Below are 16868 nucleotides of genomic sequence, written 5' to 3' on the forward strand. Positions count from 1 at the left end.
CATACCTGCTTATAATCACTCTTTGATGTATAGAAGGGATATTTTTTAACTAAGTATGACCAAAATTATAGTTGTTCAGCCATGCAACCCAAAATGATGAATATTTAAAATACCTAATTCCTTTTTTTAAGTAGAGCTCATTTAGAAATGTTGTGACCGTCTTAAAAAACAAGACCTGTCAATTGCGTATTTTTAGTCGCATGCTGTGAAACATACAAATATTAATTGTTACTATTGGATTGGCACAAGTTTTCAACTGCTAGGTTGAGCAATATATATTAAAGACACTTTGTAAGCGGTTATTTGGCACAACAAAAGAATGTATGAATTGTGTGGTTGTTAATAGAATGCACTGACTACATTTTAATTATGTATTAAATGACTCGCAGAAGTTAAAAGCCTATTACTATGGAATGGATGAAAGATTTATCCGAAGAGAAAAAAAATAAACCAATCTGTCAATTGGCAATACCAGGATCACACGATTCAGCAGCATTTTACTTAGACCCTTCTGGACCACTGTCTCCGGATGAGAACAAACTCTTTTCACCATTCAAACAAGTTGTTTATAATTGGAGCAAGACCCAGGACCTTGACTTTGAGCAACAGTTGTCAATTGGAATTCGATATTTTGATCTCCGTGTCGCTCCACATCCTGACACTCATCAATTGCATTTTGTTCATGGCCTTTATGGCATCATGGTGAAAAGTGGGCTTGAGCAAATTAATTCCTTTTTGGATGCTCACCCTTCTGAGGTAGTAATCCTCGACTTTAACCATTTACTTGCATTCAATGATAAATATCACCAACAACTATATCAAGAGATCTTGCAATGCTTTGGGACAAAATTGGCAAAACGCCAGGCCAGCTTGGAGGATGTTTCCCTGAAAAACCTTCTCTCCAACAAGAATCAAGTTATAGCTTTTTACAACTTTAAAAATGACTACAGCGAGCTTTGGCCTGAGTGCCTCATTAGTTCACCATGGCCAGAATTACAGGATGCGAAAAAGCTGATAAAGTACTTACAAGACAGCATTGTGAAGAAAAAGGATAGTGTATGCTTCGTATCACAGGGCGTGTTGACACCAAATGCAGGTACTATCATTACACAGTTAACAACAGGTCTAAGGCAATGGGAAAGTAATGTGCCTCAAATGTTAATTGGGTGGTTAAAGGAAGGTGTTGACAAAAATCTTTTGAATATTGTAATATCTGATTTTGTTAATGAAAACTATGCAGAAACAGTACATAAATGCAACTGTGCATAACCTTACTGAATATTGGCCTAAAGTTGACTTTGAGTAACCTGGTAGCGCATTTGGCATGTTTTATGATGGAATGCTACTTTGCAACTTAACGAATTTTCTATAAATGTGTCATCACGGCAACAGGCCATATCCATCCTTGCTGTGCTCTCATACGTACATAAAAAATTATGTCAATTCCAATTACCCGCAATAAATGGTAGAATTACATATGAATCCTACTTGGATTCAAATCTAAGAGTCCGTTATTCTTTATGAATATCGCTAATGTTGTATTTTGCTCTAATTGGTAAAATTTATTTATCCTGTTTCATTTGTTTATTTTAATATTGATCTATATATTTTGATTGATACAGTGTTGTTTTTAAGTATTATATATATACAGTATATATATATAAATATAATTTTATTATTATATTTATTGTTGCAGAACTAATGTGAAGTAGTATAAGAATAATAAAATATAGTAAGCCAATCACTGCAATGCAGCATAGTCAGCCTGAAGCAGACTTGCTGAGAATATTGAAGAAATGTGAAGACCTGGCTTCCAATTATTCAAAAAGTAATGAGCATAGGCTGAAATCGGTAATTTTATATCATTTTTGAAAGCTTTAAATATTGTTAACGAGTTAAATAAGTCATAAAATTGCATTTTTGTTTTTAGTATATCCAAGCCCTTGAGGACAATTTTTCTGATTTGCTGGTGGCAGAAGTGTAAGTGTTTACAAACTTATGTTTTGTTGGGTCTTTAAAAACATTTTAAACTATTTTGTTTAAATATGCCAACTGGGGTAGTTGATATGTATTTCGATAATAATAAAAAATAGTGGTAAGTCCTGTAAAAAAATTTTTTTTTTAATGTAAAATAAAACAACCACTTTATATATATTATTATATATTTCATTTTAGAAAAACCCCAGAAAACAAACTAAAAGAATATGAAAGAAAAATTTCCTTTATAAAAGACTTTCTAGAAATAAAGCAAAAGGTAATTTTATTGGTAATGCTTTTAGTATAAATATATCTTTAGGAGGTTTGTTTCACAATGTAGTCTAACTAAATTTACCTGAAAAAAAGGGTATGTTGTATACAAAAAATGCATACTCATGAGTCATATAAATTACTGTATAGTATAGGGACAACCAGTGGCGTATCCAGGGGGGGGGGTGGGGGTTCGGACCCCCCCCTCCCCCTTTTCGTAAGTGACATTATCGTTTTTGTCGGAGTTTTACTCACCGTCCGAAGCTGCGTGTTTTTAAATGTAATTGGGTCACGCGTCTTGAGCTAATGCGAAACCAAAATTAAAAGCAAAACGCCGTTTTTCGTCTTTTGTTTGGTCGACCGTAAACGCTAGATAGTTTTTCTCTTTCGTTATTCGTTCGGGTTGGCTAATCAGCAAGTGTGTGTTCGACAATTAATAATATAAATCAAGCGGTTTCCGCTTTTTTTTTTGTCTGAAAACGTCGAGTTAGACGGTGCTGATGTTTCTCGCTGTTTGTTGTCTGCGTTAATATCAGATTTTGGTGTAAGACTGGGGTCGGCAACCTACTGTATCGGGCCCGTCGCCTCTTTGACAAACTATACACGAGTTCATTTCAAATACTTTTTGACTATTTTAACTACGCAAGTGCGAAAATTTTTCGCGCTTCGAGCGAATGATCTTACTACGTCCCATTTGTTAACGTTTTGATGCTGTATTTTGAACTAGATCAGCGCTTCTTTACCGTTGCGCCGTGGAAAGCGGACAAGCCGAAAACGTATTTAAAAATATTTTGCATATATTTTTTAACATTTTTCATTTTCGGCAATGTAATAAAAACTTGCAAGAAATTTAAAAGAAACGCCGTTATACCACAAAAAAATCGCGCTCGCTTCGCTCGCCAGATGCGCCAAAACTTAAAACGGTTATCAAACGCTGAATTAAATTACATAACAATTAAAGTTAGACCGGTTTTTCGAAATAGTTTTATATGTCGCGCTAATCAAAAAAACACCCGGGAAAAACGATTTCCGTTTAGTATTGCAGATGGCGAAAGACGTGCTTGTAATATAGCCTAGTCCAGTACATGGATCTAACAAAATCAATCACACATATTTCACGGTCTTGGTATAGTTTTTCACCTGAAGTTAACGATTGCACACTAAACACTTTCGCAGCTGGCACCTGGTAGGATTGTCGATAACGCACGTGTTCGCTCTCCGTCTAAATGTTCGCTTTTGCTGGACGTTAATTGGCTGTTTCGGATGATTTTTTTTCTTGTTTATGACGTCATTACCATCGCTATTTTATGACGTCCTATCCGTCACTATTTTATGACGTAATTGACGTCAGACGAAAAAACAACGGGGAATTCCCTAAGTTGAAAATTCGTAACCCCCCCCTTTTTGAATTTCTGGATACGCCCCTGGGGGCAACAAAAGATTTATTTACTTTCAGTCAAACGAAATTGAGTATGGGGGATCTGCAAAAGATGTCACCAACCACATTTCACTGACCAAAAATGGTAAATATAAAAATAAACAAACTTTCCCTTTAATTAGTTATATGTGTTACCTACCTTAAATTAAGGGTATAAACAATTTTAAAATTTTTTTTATTTATTTTAGATCCAAATGTGCAAAACGCCATGTCAAAAGTTGAAATGAAAAAGGAATTGTTTTCGAAGGTGAATAACCTACCTCATTTACCCAAGACCACATAAGTTAATTTAAAAAATCTTACCTTTGTTACATTCAGAGTACGGAATCAAGTCACACTGAAACCACACAGCTACGACACAGAAAGTAAGTGGCAAAAGAGCATTTTTTTGTCAAAAAAGCTTAACTTTTCTAAACCACATCCAAAATAGGGTATTTTTTGTTCCTAATCACTGTTATGCCCTGATGGAACAGAATTTATAGTGCTGTACTTATTTCAGGGCTGAGTCGGGTACCAAGTTCCTCTGTGTTGCACCTTCCATGCCCTGACACTTGTTATTGGCATATATTCTAACCCAAGACTGTTCTAACTTCAAAATGCTTATTTATCAAATAAAAAAATAATGTCAAGCTTTTATGGCTTAGCCGTAAAGTTCCTGATCCCTACACTAGGGGCGTACTACAAGTTAAGAACTACTGAGGTAATTCAAATAATATAGTGCTTTGTAACTTCATATCATTGCGGCCACAAACAGGTTGTAAAAGTTTTGTGAGCATACTTATGAAAATATACCTAAAATGGTGACAGACACATTTGTCAATATACAAAGAAGGGGCAATGTTAACCTATATTATGTTCATATCTTCCCATGCGTTTTATGCTCCCCTGGCTTAAGACTTGGGCGAAGTTGGCGCGGTGGATTGGTTTTGGGCAATATTTCCGAAAGTTGTGACGATACAGAGTTGAAATTTCTACACAATCTTTATATTGGTTACATCTTTCCAGCAATCACACTTTTTAGCGAAAAAATATTAATATTTATTTTTATGAATATTAATATTCAGCTATATTACCACCTAATTTTCAAACTTTCTCGCTAATTGTTTCACGGTATAAACTACAAGGCATACTCTTCGAAAAGAGCCATCGCTTCTAGTCAATATCAATCGGGCTATGCTTTTAATATTGAATTAAAAATTTCATAACTGCTCAAGTTCGACATAAATAGCATCTAATATTCACGTTAGAGATCTGAAATTTTTACACACACCTTATTTTAGCTTCAGCAATCCAGCAATCACACTTTTAGACAAAAATATTTAAAAAATATTAATATTCAGCCATATTAACACCTAATTTTTTAACTTTCTCGCTAATTTTGTCGCGAAATGGCTCAAGCCACTTAAATTCCTGTGACTCGTAACCTCTCTGAATGTCATTCTAAAGGGTAGTGTCAAAGGTTGTAAGTCATATTTTATGCCTATATTTTGTTTTGCAACATCAACCAGGATAAAGGGCACTCCAAAGATTAAACTCGAAATTGAATATGCATTTTATGTTTAAACATTTTTGTAAAATAAACCAGGGTTCATACTATAAACAAGGGCTCATCAAACTAGTTTTAAATAGGCCTGGTTGCCCAGGTTAACCTAACAGACTGGCAAACGTAGGCTGGGTACTGGATAACTTTAAGTATTCAAAATCGCATCCGTTTAGAACAGTTTGTGTTAAACTTTCTTAACTTTATTAGCAAAGCAAACATAAAGAAATATGTAACAAAAAATGAATGACCGTTATAAGACTTACGGTTTAGTTTAAAATTTTATCCAATTTTTTTATATGTGCATCAGACATAAATCACCGGTAAACCGCAATTGTATTTTTTTAAATATCTTGCGCGAGCCTGAAGAAATACCCTCGCGGGCCGCATTTGATCTGCGGGTTTTAATTTGGTGTCCGCTGGAATAAACACAATATGCAAATAAAGTTGACAATGACATAAATATGCAAATTACTACAGAAAAACAAGGTTTACGAAGCGTTTTGCAAAATCCTTCTGCCAGGCAAACTCTCTCAACCCTGTAGGGTTTGTTAGAGTCGGCCTGTAACGGGAATCCTACAGAAGGGGCACAAGTTTTGCAACCCAGGGACCCATTCGTGATCGCTGTTACAACCGTAACACAAACGATAACGGCGCCCTTTCATTGGAACCTTGGACCGCCAAGTTATCGTCACTACTGAAATCAGTTTGACTTAAAAAAAACACCCTCTTTAAATACCCCACCGTATAACGTAATAAAATCAGATGTGAACCTCGCAGCTTGGAAACCAAAACGGCGTCGCAAGAGGCGGAAGACAGCGTCGCCCAGCAGGAGGTAGTGCACGAGCAGATTGCCCAAAACATGATGGCACTCACCCGAAACCTGAAGCACAATTCACAAGTTGCAAGCAAGATCATAAAGGAAGACACGCGGGTCAGTCAACCTATCACCGAAACTTATAAATTTATTTTTTTATTTTATTTTTTTGTTTGTTATTACGCGATAATAAGTTACACGGCGAAAGAAAAAGACGCACGATAGATAAATGATGGATAGCACTTAATAAGAAGGGCGTTGACAGATTCGCCAGCATGCGGTTGGAAACCGTACTGTTAACTTTTAGTCGTTAGGAAGTTCTTTGTTTTAAAGCGCACTGTTAAAAATCATTCGAGCCTTGTTAAAACACAGTTCAAATGATTTAAACACGGTGGAGATTAGAGAGTAAGCGAAATTGTTTTGTAAGCATCCTGTGTTATTTAATGTACTCACGACAACTCTGTCACGAAGCATTGATATCGACTGCCTCATTGAAGGAAATCCTGCTTATGAGTGGGCTTATTGTTTATTAATATATGCCTGAAAAGCTGGCGTTAGGTTATTTTCCGCTTAGGTCAAAATAACAACTTTTAGTAAAGATTCCTTAGTTGATGTTATTCCATCAAAAACCTTTAAATCGACAATACCAAAATTCTTTAAACAAACTCATAATGAATATTATGAATATATATCACTCTTTTGATGGAAAAAATCAGGCCATGGTTTCAAATGGTATTCGCGATTCACAGCCAAAGTGACAATTAGACAACTTTAAAATTTAAACGAATCAAAATTCTGGGACCTCTACGTTTAACCCATGAAAGTATTTTTTAAGTATTTGCTAATCGGTGTTTACTGACAAGTTGGCGCCAAGCGAACCTCGTCGATTATTATTTATTCTGATTCCTAAGTAAATTCTCAGAAAAATAATTGCGAATTTCCAACGATTTGATCACAAACCTATAGGAAACGACAGACCGTTGTGTATTACCGAAAAGGTTCGATACATTTCAAAAACAAACTTAGAAGTTTTCAGATAAAGTTTAACTTCCGCGTGATCGTGACTAAAGACGCGCTGCGCGCTCATTTGGAATGAGAAACTCGAAGTCGGACTAATGTATTTTCGGCGTCGTTCAATAGAAAATGCGGTAGCGCAAGTAAATTACTGCTCCCGCGAAGTTCAACTTTTTGGGAAGAAATGACGCCATGGATAGTTTTGGACAACTTTAAATACCCATAGTCAATTACTTGAATTTCTTTACGCGCGTTTTGTTATTTACCGCTTAAGGTACGCGCAATCCGTTCTAAAAGTGAATATGTTTCTCAGTATGTTTTAATTAGTCCTTGAATCAGAACCATCTATTCTCTATCGCCACGATTTTCTAAATAATCTGTATTTTCTCATTCCTACCTGTTAAATAGCCGCTATCCGACATGGGTTTCCCTGCATTTGTTTCGCTGTGTGGTCAATTAAAAGTTTAAATAGTTTACAGCTTTACAGGACTCGTTTTAGGAATAAAAACGCAATCGTATGCTTAAAAAAGGATGCGTATTTTTTCTGTAATTTGTTCTTTCACCTGAAACCGGGCTTGGTTGGGTTTCAGCGCAGCTGCAAATTATTTTTTTGTTATTCACGAAATCCTAATGCACATAATGTCTTGAAACTTTAAGCGTTTTACAGTATTTATCGCCTTTCAGGTCCTGCAAGAGTCCGGACAGCAGAGCGACAAAAATGTCGCGCAGCTCAAGCAGGAATCGGCGCGACTTGAGACGCACCTGAAAAAGGGAACCAACTGGTGGATCTGGATCGCACTCGCCGCGGTCTGCGTAACCTTCATGTGTATGATCGTCTTCATTCGATTCTTTCCTAAGCCGCGGTAGCGGCGCTGATCCGACATCGCTTTTATAAGGGATTTACTATACCAGGGGTCAGCAAACTTTTTGGCCCTGCGGACCGGTTTAAAACTATAATTTTGTTCCGCGCACCGGCTTTAAAAAACAACAAATGTTCAGTAAAGGTAATTTATTACAACATTTTTTCAATGGACAATTTAAAATACATACGTTTGTTTGTAAAACTTTCCTGTCTAAGCAACAAAATAATAAATCATTTTGCAATGCATCTCATTTGGCCACAGCACACTGGTGTGTTTTGAACCTCACGAGTGCTTAATACTAATTGAATTTTTTCTCATCATTTAATTGTTTTTGACTGATTTGTGTTTTTTTCCGGCATTTTACGTACGGTTTGGGTTTACATCAATATTTAATCTGGCAACCCTGCTACGGACCGGTAACGAACTCCTCGCCGACCGGCACCGGTCCGCGGACCGGCGGTTGCCGACCACTGTACTATACTATTAATTCCAATTTCGATACCCGATATATAAGGAACTAAGTATCGCGATTCGATCCGATATTAATTACAGTTATTAATATGTACCAACGGGCAGTTTAAGGGATGTCTGATGCTTGGATGTTATTCCGATACCCGATATTTTGGACAAAAAGTATCGCGATCTGATCCGATACCAAATAAAGTTATTAATATGGCCTATTAAGCAGTGTTGAGGAATGTTCGATACTTGCCATTTTATTGCGATACCCGATAGTTCGGACAAAGAGTATCGCGATCTTATCGGATACCAAATGACGTCATCTCCAGTTGTTAACTTACTAGTTTTTATTAAATTTACATTTAAAGGTAAAAACGTCTCATTGGATTGCAAATCATGGCCGAAATTCCTGTATTAATTAGGTATAGGATCGGCACCGATACCACCCAAGTATCGGACGAGTACCGATACTACCACTTGACATCGAAAATTACATCCGATCTGATATTACCAGATATTCTAGTTTGTAGTGTTGTTTCTGTAGATAGATTCATTTGAAAACGAGTGCTCGTGTGCGTATACACGTGTGTAAAGAAAACTGATTTTGGAGTTCGCTTTGTTTTTCGAGAAAATGTGCACCGGATAATTTTAGCTCGAATTTTGTAAACTGGAAGAGAGAAAAATGCGGTAGTGGAGACTTTGCCGAGAAAAAGACACTGACCTAATATAGTCGCATTTTGTTTTGGCATTTTTTGCTGAAAATTTTATAGTACCGTCGTTGCATATATTGTATACAGGTGTGTATTAATTTATTTTCGCAAGCATTGCTTGTAAAATTGTATAGTAGTTTTCGATCATCCATTTGGTGCAATGTTGCTGGTGTTCTTTCGTAGGCGTACTTTTTTGAAATGCATGAAAGATGTGGTCTCATGTTCCACCCACAAATACAAAAAACGACGAGGATATTAACAGTACAATTAAGCGGAAGTATTTTTGACTGTTAGACGATCGTGATACGTGCGTGCAAATATATGATTAAAATAATAAGAATGACAACGCGGCCACTATAGTTTGCCTTCGGTTGGAATTTCGGTTTACTTGAGCGCTTTTTCGCATTCAACATTGTACAATTAAATTATTTATTTGTGGTCTTTTTCTGCCAATTCAAATGCATTTACAAATAAAATCAAAACAAGTACGTCGTTTTGTTGCAATGCAAAAAATATTTTTTTAACACTAAGTTATTGCTTGCTTGTGGTTAATAAATCAATCCCCTGGAATGTTCCCGTATTATATTCTAGCAGTTTTGTGCCCTTAAAGAGGTGTCGGTATTGTGACAGTGTTGGTGTCCCGGCAAATACCACAAATGTTTATGGCAGTAAATTGACGAGTATGTAGCGAAGACCAAGGCGTGTTTGGACATGGTATAACAGGAAATTTCGCTGAGGTCGTGAACTTAACAGGCGACAGATCTTCGCTTTGATCCCACCAGCGACATCTGCACACAACAAGGCGAAAGGTGGTCGACGTTAGCTGCTCTCCGATGCCCTTCAGCTCTGATGGGGAATGGCTGACTTCTGTGTGAATAAACTCCGCTTAATTCGTGTGTTTTCCTCCCCGAAAATGATTTCACATGGAAAACTTGCAATAGCAATAACACTGCGCGGCGAACTTGTCTTTGTTCTCTCCGTTTTTGTTTGTTTGTTGGGTGGAAGAGCAGTTTGAAGCGCGACGGACGGCAACCGTGCCCACCCAGTGTCGTGCAGCCAAGCGATGTGCACAGCCTGGGAAATATACGCACCTCGGAAACAGGTTATCAACTCCACCCTTTCTGAAACTGTCCTTACTTTCACGTTTGGTCGAATTGTAGCGGACATTCCACTGGGGTGCGTTGTTGAAAGTCTTGTTTTTCCCTAAAGAAACAGCAAAAATATATTCACTTTTGCCCGTTTCGCAGTTTGGTCACAAAGAACGATCAATTTGTCGAAATTTCGTGAAAAAAACACAGATGAAAAGCGTTAGATGTGCAATTATTGGGACTGAAATATACCTTATGGTTGCATACCGACTTGCCATGGTGAGCCGTGCATACGTTTACAATTAAAGTAAAAATGCTTTTCTACGGTAAATTAAGTTTCATAACCAAGGCAACGAAAATCTGTCGACCCGACGATTTTAGACAATACTTAACATTATACAAATATGCAAACTTCTGTTTTTATTCATGTTTGGTTTTTGTCAGAAATATAGTAAATTAACAATTACATGTAACTTAATTTATTTGAGCTGATTTAAAACATTGATCGAACACAAGGCAACATGGTATTTAAACGTTTTGCTTGCAAATACTTTGTTCATCTTACTCGATAGCGACTTAAACTTTATCGCAACGGACGGTCGTATACACTAAAAATGCCGGGATAAACTACCAGGAATCACACAATCTTAGTTATGTTTGGTTGGCGCGAATTTATTTTAGCAGTTGAAGTTAAACTTAAAGTATACACTTACAACGTTTATAGATGAAACACTAAGGCCGTAATTTCGAGAGTACATGTACAATCAACTTTCCAAAAGTTGCATTGATCTTTACAGAAACTGCTCCTCGTCAATGTTACGCAAGTTAAAAATACTATTGTCTGTTTGGCGCACAGTGTTAAAACTTCACGCATAGGATAACACCTTAAAATTACGATTGCCTATTTTTTTGATTTTCATGGAATACGATATTTTTTTAAGATAATTAAAACTTTGAATCGTTTTATGATATAACTGTAGTATTAATTAACTGTTAGAGGTGTTATATTATACTTGAGTGCAGTTCTCAACCGCGGCTCCGGGAACCGCATGTTTCGTTAAACCAGCCGTTACGATTAAGATGAAAAAAATCGTTGTTTTTTCTAAAAGGTTGACTGTCCATCAGAACAACAGGTTTTGTTGGATCATTGTTTTAAATTTCTACTGTTAAATTTGGCTCGAATGGTTGAAAACTACCGGTACTGCTTTAATATATTGGATATAAAATGCAATATGGCTAATACTAAACGAAAAACTATATTTTAACGAAATAGGCAACTTGTTATAGCAATATAATAAATACGAGGCTATTTCGTTTGAATGTCGATACTATAACGCACTTTGACCCGTAAATTAGGGATTGCTAATGTATGCGCATCTGTGTGTGGCTAGTGTCAAATGAATCGCAAAAGTTGAAGTTTTTATTTGGAATAAATAACATTGTTATATATAGCTTAACATATTTGAGGAATGCACTTGCGCTATTACTCACGATCAACGGCTTTGCAGAGGCCATTTGTTTTGACTCGCTAAACGTTATGCGCAAGATCATTCTGGCGTCACGCTCCGATCGGGAAGTCGCAAAACAATCGATCACCTGTTACGTCACAATGCCAATACATCCACCCCATGTCCAAGGTCAATGCGGTGACTGGGACTTGGTACAGTTTATTTTAATCTGCCGAAAAAAGAAGAAAATAACGGCGGAAACCCTTAAGCGTGGGAAAGATAGCAAAATTGTAAGAGTCGCGATGTCAAAAGGGTCGTTTTGTTTTTGTTTTTGACGAACTCTTCAGTTTCGAATAAGTGCTAACACTTGTTGTGCATTGACACGCGGTCATGAACGCTTATTGTTGCACATTGGATAATTGGATGTCGCTTTCCTCTTTTTAGTCTGTATAGTTAGGAGTGAGCTTTTGTTTTGGACTTCTATAAAACTACATACAATATAATAATAAATAAATATTTCCACACATTAGTTTTAAACATTATATATATGTGTTCCAAAAGGGTCTGGTAATGCTAGCGTGCTTAGCAGCCCGTTAGGTGATGCTACTGCGGCAAGTTGAACATCTAATGATGAACAGAAGTGCATTACGTTTAGTACCATTATCTGTCAAAGTTCCAAAGGGTGTAAATTTGCCCTTTACATTTTTAGTTCTTGTTCAGAGGTCTAAGCGATGCACATCCGCATGGCTCTACCAAGGGGTTTGGGGACTTTTAGCATTTCTTCTGCCAAACGGGTAGCATTAAAAAACGCTTTGCGGTTTTTGCTCGGATCTTTTAAATGCCGATAATGGCGACATGTAAACAGCCGCACTTTGTTTGGGCCCGGCCCGATAAGGGGGACCAGCGTAAACTAACTTCGGTCAGGTTTAATGTCGCGTGACAGCCGACGCGTCCATGACGTCTTAGATATGAGCGAGTTCGACCACAATCGCTCGGCTTTTGAGGCCCTTACACAAAACACAAAAGCGGCCGCAGTGCGTCGCCGAATAAGTCATCTGCGATAATGCGCCGTTGACAGCAGTTTGTCAAGCAAATCGCGACCAAGAGTGCGTGGGAACGCCACAGACCGTCGCTTCAACTTTTCGCGGCCAGAAAATACCAATCAATACGGACGATTTTTGAACAAACAGCTAAAACTCAAAACTTTTGGAAAAATGTCACTCGATGCCGCGGATATCGACGTGCTTTAAACGAACTCAGACGCCTTACTGATTTACTGGACGCCAATCAATTTCAGACCGGAGGTTGTAGTCTAATTTTGTGGTAACGCTGTTTTAGTTTTAGTCGTTAATTATTACGGGCGTTTCTATTTCTACTAAATCACCCAGTGTACTGTTTTTACAAAAAGTGGGTCATATTATCGTCAAAGTGAGGTACTACTGTTACCCCATATTACTACGACTTGTTTTATTTTGGCGGCGTAAGATTATTTCAAGAAAATTTATTTAAAACAAAAACGTGACTCATTTTAATACAAGTATATAGGCGAAATGCATATTTGTATTAAAGTTTTACACCTTGCTGACTGATTTTTGTTCGGAGCGGTGCGCTTCTCAAGCTTTTATTAATAAATTTTAGAACTTTTATCGTCGGCATTATGTGTTCTGTTGGAGGGCCAGATTCTGTTGTTAATACACATACAAAGCAAGTATATCCTTTTGTTTGTTTGTAACATTTAAATTTGTTATATCATTTTTGGCATAAACATTTCAAGTAGACTTTTTATCGTGATAATATTATTTTTTTGAGATTTTCTGATATATGACATCACAAAACATAACTCACGTCAAGGATAAAAATATATCAAAAGCTTTGTTCTTTTTTTATATGAAATTTTTTTCATATTATTTCACGACAAAATCTGCATGGCAACGACGGTAATTTAGAGGCAAGAGGAAGGGCAGTTTTTCCCAGAAAAAGGCGGCCGAGTTGTCGTTTTGCCCACGGTCGTTCTATCCCCAGACAAAATGATTTCTTGAAAGGTGACGGGGCACTTCTGCCGAGCACCAGTCGGCCGTGGGCAGTCCGAGACGACGGAGCTCGCCCGAATTGCCAGACGCATATAAAAAAGGTTGTAAAAAGGCTTGGCGGCTGGAGTTTTGCTCCCGTGCCACGATTGAACGGCACACGCAAAAATCGAAGCAATTTTGGACATGTTTATCGCGGAGTTAGGCCGCCTATGCAGGACGGTGCGCTTCACATATGCGTTTTTTAGTTACAGGTGAGATGAAACTAACAGCGATGTAAAAGCTTATGCAGTATTTCAGTATCAGTTTGTGCCAGGCTGATCCTTCTAAAATGAAGTTACAAATCAACTGAGTGACGAGATATTTTTTTGCAATTAAAAAAATGGTTGAATAGCATAGAAACGAGAAAAGCGAGCAACCTTTTGAGAAAGTTTCTCTATTCTACGCGAAAACGATAAAATGCGAAAAATTTCGCCAGGTTGCTCTTTAGTTAATGGACAATAATGATGCGCTAATTTATGTAACACTTGTTTACCTTATACATTAAAAGTGTTTTGTGTTATTCAGTGTCTGCTGGTGCGTTTCTCAACAAACCTATAAATCTAAGAGCAAGCAGAGATAATCCCAGTTTGAAAGGTTACAATAATTATACGGCTTTCTTAAAAATAACCAAGCTTGCTGTTTGTATATGGCTCATCACTTGTCAAATTTGGGGGACCTATTTTACCCGATAAAGGGCCAAAGGTGTAGTTTAAAACCAGTAATTTATATCGGTAATAAAGATCGTTTTATAGCCCAAACTTTGAGAGGGGTTGGTAGCCGAGGTCGCATATACGGGCGTTTATGTCGCATATACGGGCGGTTGTTGGTCGCATATACGGGCGGAGATGTCGCATATACGGGCGTTCGCATAATGTCGCATATACGGGCGAATTTCTCTACCGAACATACTGTGTGGTGTAAGGCGTCGGAATGGCGTTCTATCAGATTTTAGTAGGCCTTTATGAAGTGTTTGTGTTGCCTGACAGTTATGACGTCAGATCATGTCTTCATCGTGACGTCACACTCATCAAGCGCTGTAGTAAATAGCTCATATTTGGCTAGGTCGCATATACGGGCGTTCGCATAATGTCGCATATACGGGCGAATTTCTCTACCGAACATACTGTGTGGTTTAAGGCGTCAAAACGGCGTTCGAATAATTTTTTTAACTTAAAATTAAATAAATTCATTTTTTATGTTCCTAATCCTTCTTGTCACTTCAGTCGCGGTCCTCAGTAGAAACACTGTGTTTAATGAAAAAATCTAGTTTGATATATACTACACCTGTTATTTATTTTTCATTTACTTATCTGTTGTTTTAAACATACAAATAGCCTCCCGCAAGTGAGTATATACTATTATTATTGCAATATCGTTGCGTTCTTTTTTGGATTTCGCGGTATTTTATTTTACGTTTTACAGTATTTGTTTGGTAATTGTTTTCTTTAAATAAAAGATTATACGATTTTGCTGCCAAATTTTGGATTGGCTCGCTGTATATCGAAATTTACCATGGAGACAAAGCCATATTTTATGACGGTCAGCTAACCGACAAGAAATCAAGCAAAATGTGAAATACATTACCAGAACAAAAATCGAATGTATGATGTAACAAAATAACCTTATATAAACCGTTTGCTAATTTATAGTCTTGTTTTATAGTTTTGTTTATATTTTTTATTTATCCAATACAAATGTATTTTGAGTGTGTTAATTGGCAGCTGCTGTATTTTGTTAGCAAGAATCGTTAGGACCGTCAGTATTACAGTATGGTAATTTACTACACCACTAGATTAGTGTGGCGTAATTATGAAGACATAATATGACGTTATAACTGTCAGGCAACACAAACATTTTATAATGGTCAACTAAAATTCATTCGAACGCCGTTTTGACGCCTTAAATCACACAGTATGTTCAGTAGAGAAATTCGCCCGTATATGCGACATTATGCGAACGCCCGTATCTGAGACCTAGCCAAATATATAGGTAATTTACTACACCACTAGATTAGTGTGACCTCACGATGAAGACATAATATGATGTCATAACTGTCATGCAATTCAAACATTTTATAATGGCCAACTAAAATTTATTCGAACGCCGTTTTGACGCCTTAAACCACACAGTGTGTTCAGTAGAGAAATTCGCCCGTATATGCGACATTATGCGAACTCCCGTATATGCGACCTAGCCAAATATGAGCTATTTACTACAGCACTTGATGAGTGTGACGTCACGATGAAGACATGATATGACGTCATAACTGTCAGGCAACACAAACACTTCATAATGGCCTACTAAAATTTGATAGAACGCCATTCCGACGCCTTACACCACACAGTATGTTCGGTAGAGAAATTCGCCCGTATATGCGACATTATGCGAACGCCCGTATATGCAACATCTCCGCCCGTATATGCGACCTACAAGCGGCCGTATATGCGACATAAACGCCCGTATATGCGACCTCGGCTACCAACCCTGATGCAAACTTTAGGACTTACTGCTGGTGGCATAAATGGGGCAGTTGCTTCCTCTTGGTTTACGTAGAAATATTTAGTGATCGAAGAATGTTTTATTTCATACGCACGTATATGTCCATTCGTTTTTCACGCAGGTCAATAAATACTTTACGCCACAGAAACGCCTATTACTGGTTTATTGTATTGCCGGAGTTTTATTCCTGTATTAAATTCTAGAGAAATTGTGCAAACCAATGCCCCTTGCGCATTAGATGACGAAAAATGACAAAAGAGCTTTGATTAGGGATTTTAAAAGATAAAGAACGAATTTGTTTCACAATAACCATCATTTAAATTATTTTTTGGTATTTCTACTAGGAATATTTGAAAAACCCTTTCCACTTTGTCCAAATAGATATTTTTTTTTCAAAATGCGATACCCTATTTGCGATGTCACTAAGTATGCACCGACGACTGACGGTGGCTATTTTTACGACCAGGCCACAGAAACAGGCTAGCGCTTTACGTGATTTAGGACTTTATTAAATTCTAACATACCTATCTGTCGTTTTGCCCTCACTTTGACATATTTGGTTGTTAGCACAACTACACGCCTCAAATTCAACCACATTTGTTCGATATTAAACATGGAAATTTTACAAACTTCTTACCGGTTGTAATATTACACTAGGAGAAAGCGAAGGGCTATA

The 16868-nt window shown here is 37.3% G+C and overlaps 2 protein-coding genes across 2 annotated transcripts; both read left to right on the top strand.

Moving 5' to 3' along the window:
* Positions 1–290: 290 nt before the first annotated feature.
* On the top strand, positions 291–1612 carry LOC146160868 (PI-PLC X domain-containing protein 2-like). The gene has a single exon (XM_083385358.1). The coding sequence runs from the start codon at positions 409–411 to the stop codon at positions 1267–1269; it is 861 nt and encodes a 286-aa protein (XP_083241484.1). The 5' UTR covers positions 291–408; the 3' UTR covers positions 1270–1612.
* A 92-nt stretch (positions 1613–1704) lies between these two features.
* On the top strand, positions 1705–8232 carry LOC146160869 (vesicle transport protein USE1-like). Its single transcript, XM_083384613.1, has 8 exons — positions 1705–1851; positions 1931–1980; positions 2176–2254; positions 3704–3770; positions 3874–3932; positions 4004–4050; positions 6006–6159; positions 7741–8232. The coding sequence occupies exons 1-8, from the start codon at positions 1750–1752 to the stop codon at positions 7921–7923; spliced, it is 741 nt and encodes a 246-aa protein (XP_083240739.1). The 5' UTR covers positions 1705–1749; the 3' UTR covers positions 7924–8232.
* Positions 8233–16868: the final 8636 nt, after the last annotated feature.

The sequence above is a fragment of the Ascidiella aspersa genome, chromosome 3 (genome assembly GCF_963924565.1).
Source record: "Ascidiella aspersa chromosome 3, kaAscAspe10.2, whole genome shotgun sequence".
Lineage (NCBI taxonomy): Eukaryota > Metazoa > Chordata > Ascidiacea > Phlebobranchia > Ascidiidae > Ascidiella > Ascidiella aspersa.

Coding starts and splice junctions, on each gene's coding strand:
- LOC146160868 (XM_083385358.1), top strand. CDS start 409: ATGGAATGGATGAAAGATTTATCCGAAGAGAAAAAAAATAAACCAATC.
- LOC146160869 (XM_083384613.1), top strand. CDS start 1,750: ATGCAGCATAGTCAGCCTGAAGCAGACTTGCTGAGAATATTGAAGAAA. Junction 2,255..3,703: donor TTCTAGAAATAAAGCAAAAG/GTAATTTTATTG, acceptor ATTTACTTTCAG/TCAAACGAAATTGAGTATGG. Junction 4,051..6,005: donor ACACAGCTACGACACAGAAA/GTAAGTGGCAAA, acceptor TGAACCTCGCAG/CTTGGAAACCAAAACGGCGT.